At 43.7% G+C, this 6,000-nt stretch overlaps 1 protein-coding gene across 1 annotated transcript in view; it reads left to right on the top strand.

Annotated features, from left to right (window-relative positions):
• Positions 1–1,381: 1,381 nt before the first annotated feature.
• LOC129728151 (uncharacterized) overlaps positions 1,382–6,000 on the top strand; it is a 107,964-nt gene continuing 103,345 nt past the window's right edge. Inside the window, exons 1-2 of the mRNA XM_055686566.1 lie at positions 1,382–2,804; positions 3,177–3,334. Coding sequence (XP_055542541.1) covers positions 1,382–2,804; positions 3,177–3,334 — 1,581 coding nt within the window. The remainder of the gene's footprint in view (positions 2,805–3,176; positions 3,335–6,000) is intronic.

Raw genomic sequence — 6,000 nt, 5'->3', positions numbered from 1 at the left:
TTGCACCCACCTTAGCCAAAGAGTCCGCTTTCTCATTGCCCGGTATCGAGCAGTGAGAAGGGACCCACGCTAAGGTAATCTGAGTAGATTTTTCGGATAAAGCACTCAGATGTTCCCGTATTTTCCCCAGGAAATACGGAGAGTGCTTAACATCTTTCATCGATCGGAGGGCCTCAATGGAACTGAGACTGTCCGTAAAGATGAAATAATGGTTCGTGGGCATTTTTTCGATAATCCCTAAGGTGTACTTAATTGCAGCCAATTCTGCGACGTAAACAGAAGCAGGATTATCGAGCTTATGGGAGACGGTTAAATTGTTATTGAAAATACCGAAGCCAGTGGACCCATCAAGAAGTGATCCGTCAGTGTAGAACATATTGTTGCAGTTGATGTTTCGATATTTATTGGAAAAAATGTTGGGGATCTGCTGCACGCGTAAATGATCCGGGATTCCACGAGTTTTTTCTATCATGGATGTATCGAAAAACACAGTAGAATCAGAAGTATTTGATAAGTCGACACGATTTGGAATATTCGAAGAAGGGTTAATATTTTGACACATGTGATGGAAAAACAATGTCATAAAACGGGTTTGAGAATTAAGTTCGATTAACCTTTCAAAATTTTCAATCACGGGACGGTTCAAGCCCTCACATTTGATAAGAATACGAGAAGACAGGCTCCAAATCTCCGGGTTCTAGCTCTTAACGTGATAACACAAGTTCCTCGAAATCTCAACTAACAACACTAGGGCGCACCGTGTACAGCATTATGGAAGCTCCTAAACCACCCGACGCAGTCGTGCATGTTGTGACCTGCCATCAAAGTCGTCCTGGTCCTGCGGTCGAGGTCGGTGAAGGAGTCTCCCAACCTGTGTTTCCAGGCAAGTACCATTCAATTAATGACGTCTTCCCGCCTGATGCTTCTCCGCATTACAGTCCACCAGAGCACCACGATACGGTGTCCGCGACCATCCATTTATCATCAACGCTACAGATCTACTATCAGAACGTTCGTGGCCTAAGAACGAAAATCGACCAGGTTTTCCTGGCTACTGCAGAACTGGATTACGATATCTACGTACTCACTGAGACCTGGCTTGACGACAGCATTCAATCGTTGCACTACAAACAGCACCCGTCGACGTGGTGGAGGCGTGCTTATAGCGGTCAAACGTAAATATGGGTCATCAGCTGTTCAGAATTTACCTGTTACCACTATTGAACAATTATGGGTCAAAGTCACCATAGAACGTGTGGAATTGTATATTTGCGCGCTGTATATTCCACCCGATAAGAGCCAAGATTGTTCTTTCATGCAACTTCATTTTGATGCTATATCTGTAGTTGATAGTACTCGGAATGATGCCAGTGCTATTGTCATGCTAGGTGATTTCAATCAACCACGATTGGTCTGGAAGGAAACAACCAATGATTATGCCTTTGTTGATCCGTTGCACTCACAGATTAATGTGGCTAGACAAATTCTTCTTGACAATACCTCGTACCACGGACTACGACAACGTAATTTGGTTCGAAACTGCTCGAATCGCATATTGGATCTCATATTTTCAAGTGATACGAGTATGACAAACGGTGTCGTAAAAGCTGCTCAAGAACAAATTGTTCCTATTGATCGATACCATCCAGCCTTAACTTACTCTGCGTCCTGTCTACCATCTCTGTTATATGAAGAAGATTACGATTATGACGCACTTGATTTCCGCCGTGGTGATTATGATGCTCTGAATCGACTGCTTGAGCAGGTTGATTGGTCAGAAATTCATCGCAGCGACGATGTCGACAGTGCCACCGATTGCTTCAATCGAATTCTACTAAATTGCATCACTCAAACGGTTCCGCGCAGCAGACCTCCAAGAAAACCAGTTTGGTCCAATCCCCGTCTTATTAAACTTCGTCGAAAACGCTCCAAGCTCTTGAAACTTTACAGCCTTCAAAGATGCCCGATCCTTAAACGCCAATTTGATGAAGCTAGTCGAATCTATCGTGGATACAATCGCTTTTTGTATAAACGTTATGTAAGGCGAAAACAGGATGATCTCCGACGTAATCCCAAAAGGTTCTGGAGTTTTGTGAACTCAAAACGCAAGAAGAGTGGCCTTCCCACAATTATGCATCTAGGTGAAGTATCAGCCAACACTACACAGAGAAAATGCGATCTATTCTCGCAACATTTCGCGGGTGTTTTCGTTGATCGTATCCCAACGCCAGAAGAAGCTCTTACTGCTGCCAATGGTGTTCCCATGGACGCTATCGATTTTGACGTTTTCGAAATATCAAATGCGATGGTTGAGTCTGCGATACATAAACTCAAGCCATCATTCAAACCTGGCCCAGACAATATACCGTCATGCGTATACAAGAGTCGTCGCGCATCCCTGGTTCCGCCTCTTCAAACAATATTTAATCGGTCACTACAACTGCAACAGTTCCCGTCTGTTTGGAAATCTTCCTACATGGTTCCGGTGTTTAAGAAAGGCGATAAGACTGACGTTTCTAACTATCGAGGAATAACATCACTATCAGCAGGTTCAAAGTGTCTGGAAACCATTGTTAAAGATGTGTTATTCAGCTCGTGCAGAAATTACATCAGTTCATCCCAGCATGGATTCTTCCCGAAGCGATCAGTTGAAAGTAATTTATGCGAAATAATAACGACTTGTATCGGAGCTATGGATAACGGTGCACAGATTGATGCAGTGTACACTGACATCAAAGCTGCATTCGACACTGTGAATCATCATATACTTTTTGATAAATTGTCTCGACTAGGAGTATCTAATAGTATGTCCAACTGGCTTCGTTCATATCTGAGCGACAGATTTCTCTGCGTAAAAATTGGTCCTAAGAAATCAGCGCCTTTTTCGCTATGTTCTGGTGTGCCTCAAGGAAGCAACTTAGGACCCCTGTTGTTTACGCTCTTCTTTAACGACGTAGTAATTCTTTTGCAAAATGGTGGTGTACTCATCAATGCCGATGATTTGAAAATGTATCTTGTGGTACGATGTGAAGCTGACTGTAGAGAGTTGCAGAAACTAATAGATCGTTTTGAACATTGGTGCACTTTAAACTTTTTAAAATTGAGTGTTGCAAAATGTTCCGTGATAACATTCCGAAGACGTAAACAACCCATTACATTCAATTATACGATCCTAGGTGAACAGTTGAACCGAGTTGAGAAAATCAAGGATTTAGGTGTTTTGTTGGATTACCAACTCTCTTTCAAGTCCCACTACTCGGCAATAATTGACAAAGCCAATCGGCAAATGGGATTCATTATGAAAATTGCCAAAGATTTCAACGATCCCACATGTGTGAGAGCTTTATTTTGCTCTTTAGGGAGACCGATCCTGGAATATGCAGCTGTTGTGTGGAGTCCATATGAAACGACTTGGATCACGCGGATTGAGTCGGTGCAACGTAAGTTTGTTAGGCGTGCTCTTCATAACCTGAACTGGCGTGATCCACTGAATCTCCCGCCATATGAAAGCCGGTGCGCATTGCTCGGTATCGAACCACTTCACAGCAGACGTGTAATCAGTCAAGCAGTCTTTGGAGCAAAAATACTTAAGGCTGAAATCGACAGTGCTGAATTGTTGAGTCGTATGCGACTTTATGCACCCACACGTGTTCTTCGGCCTAGGCAACTTATTCAAGCCACTGCTAGGAATACGAGATATGGTTCAAATGATCCCATCAACTCTATAAGCAGAAGATTCCAGGAGGCATACGAATTGTTTGATTTTAACTTGTCAACTGTTGCTTTTCGTCAGCGTTTGTGTTCCATGTTACTTTAAGTTAGAATAAGATTATTTCATAAAGACCCAGATGTCCAATGATTTTAAATTATAAATACAAATACAAATACAAATACAAAAGCGGTTTTTCAATGGTAGTACTCCAGCTAAGACCTCCAAACTCATCGTATGGGTCGACTGCATGCAACCCAAGGCGATACGCAAACAACGATATTGTATTCGCTCCAGTGTGATCAGATGTGTGTTTGCTGCGGAGCGGAAGCAGAAACACCCGTACTCAATGACAGACAATATCGTTGTTTGGTAACGCCTTATAAGGTCTCCTGGGTGGGCTCCCCACCATTGTCCGGTTATTGTACGAAGAAAATTCACTCTTTGTTGACATTTTTTCATCAGATACCTCACGTGACAACCCCAGGTGCCTTTAGAGTCGAACCAGATACCAAGATATTTGTGTACCAAAACCTGAGAAATCGTTTACCCATTAATTGTGTTTGAAGCTGAGCAGGTTCATGCTTCCTAGAAAAAACTACTATCTCAGTCTTCTCCGGAGAGAATTCGATACCTAGCTGTAAAGCCCAAGCAGACAAATTGTCCAAGGTATCTTGCAATGGTCCTTGCAAATCGGCAGCTTTGGCTCCTGTAACAGAGATTACACTGTCGTCTGCAAGTTGTCTTATCGTGCATGAATTTGCCAGACATTCGTCGATGTCATTTACATAAAAGTTGTAAAGAAGGGGGCTTAAACATGAGCCCTGGGGAAGACCCATGTAGCTAATGCGAAAAGTTGCCAAATCGCCATGCGTAAAATGCATGTGCTTTTCGGACAGCAAATTGTGCAAAAAATTGTTCAAAATTGGAGAAAATCCTTGTCGGTGAAGTTTACCCGAAAGAATGTCAATAGAAACGGAATCAAAAACCCCCTTAATGTCCAAGAACGCAGACGCCATTTGTTCTTTGCGAGCATACGCCAGCTGAATATCTGTTGAAAGCAACGCAAGACAATTATTCGTCCCTTTGGCACGGCGGAAGCCAAATTGAGTATCTGATAGTAGACCATTTGATTCGACCCAATGGTCTAAACGACGGAGTATCATTTTTTCCATCAATTTCCGGATACAGGATAGCATTGCAATCGGCCTATAAGAGTTGTGATCAGAAGCTGGTTTCCCTGGTTTTTGGATGGCGATCACCTTCACTTGCCTCCAATCCTGCGGTACAATGTTTTGCTCCAGGAACTTATTGAACAAGTTCAACAAGCGCCTCTTGGCATTGCCGGGTAGATTCTTCAACAAGTTGAATTTGATTCTATCTAACCCAGGCGCGTTATTGTTACAGGACAGGAGGGCAACCGAAAATTCTGCCATCGTAAAAGGCGATTCTATCGCGTCGTGGCCCGGAGACGCATCGCGAACAATGTTTTGCTCAGGAACAGAGTCCGGACATACTTTCCTGGCAAAATCAAATATCCACCTACTTGAAGACTCCTCGCTTTCGTTGACCGTTACGCGATTCCGCATTCTTCGGGCTGTGTTCCAAAGAGTGCTCATCGATGTCTCCCTCGACGTCTCGTTCACGAACCGACGCCAATATCCGCGTTTTTTTGCTTTAGCCAAGCTTTAAAGCTTGGTATCAAGCTCCGAATACCGTAAATAGTCGCCAGGTATACCTCCCTTCTGGTAGGCCAAAAACGCGTCGGATCTTTGCGTGTAGACATCGGAGCACTCTTGGTCCCACCAATCGTTACGCCAGGATATTTCTTCGTTTGGGCTTGCAACGCGGCGTCGAGAATCAAGCCCGCGAGGAGGTTGTATTCTTCAAGTGGTGGATGATGTTGAATCGACTCGACCGCTTTTGAAATCATTTCCTCGTATAACTTCCAATCGACATTCCGTGTGAGGTCATACGGAATGTCAATTGGTCGCATGCGAGTTGACCCGTTATTAATTGAAATAAGAATAGGCAAATGGTCGCTACCGTGAGGATCAAGGATTACCTTCCATGTGCAATCCAACCGTAGCGACGTCGAACATAAGGATAGATCCAAAGCGCTTGGGCGCGCTGGAGGTTTCGGGATACGTGTCATTTCACCGTTGTTTAAAATAGTCATGTCGAAGTCATCGCAAAGGTTATATATTAAAGAGGAGCGGTTATCATTGTAAGGGGAACCCCAAGCCACGCCATGAGAGTTGAAGTCTCCCAAAATCAAACGTGGCGAGGGA

Source organism: Wyeomyia smithii, chromosome 3 (genome assembly GCF_029784165.1).
Source record: "Wyeomyia smithii strain HCP4-BCI-WySm-NY-G18 chromosome 3, ASM2978416v1, whole genome shotgun sequence".
Classification (NCBI taxonomy): Eukaryota; Metazoa; Arthropoda; class Insecta; order Diptera; family Culicidae; genus Wyeomyia; species Wyeomyia smithii.
Note: the sequence above shows the minus strand (reverse complement) of the source record. Positions and strands in the feature narration are given on the sequence as shown.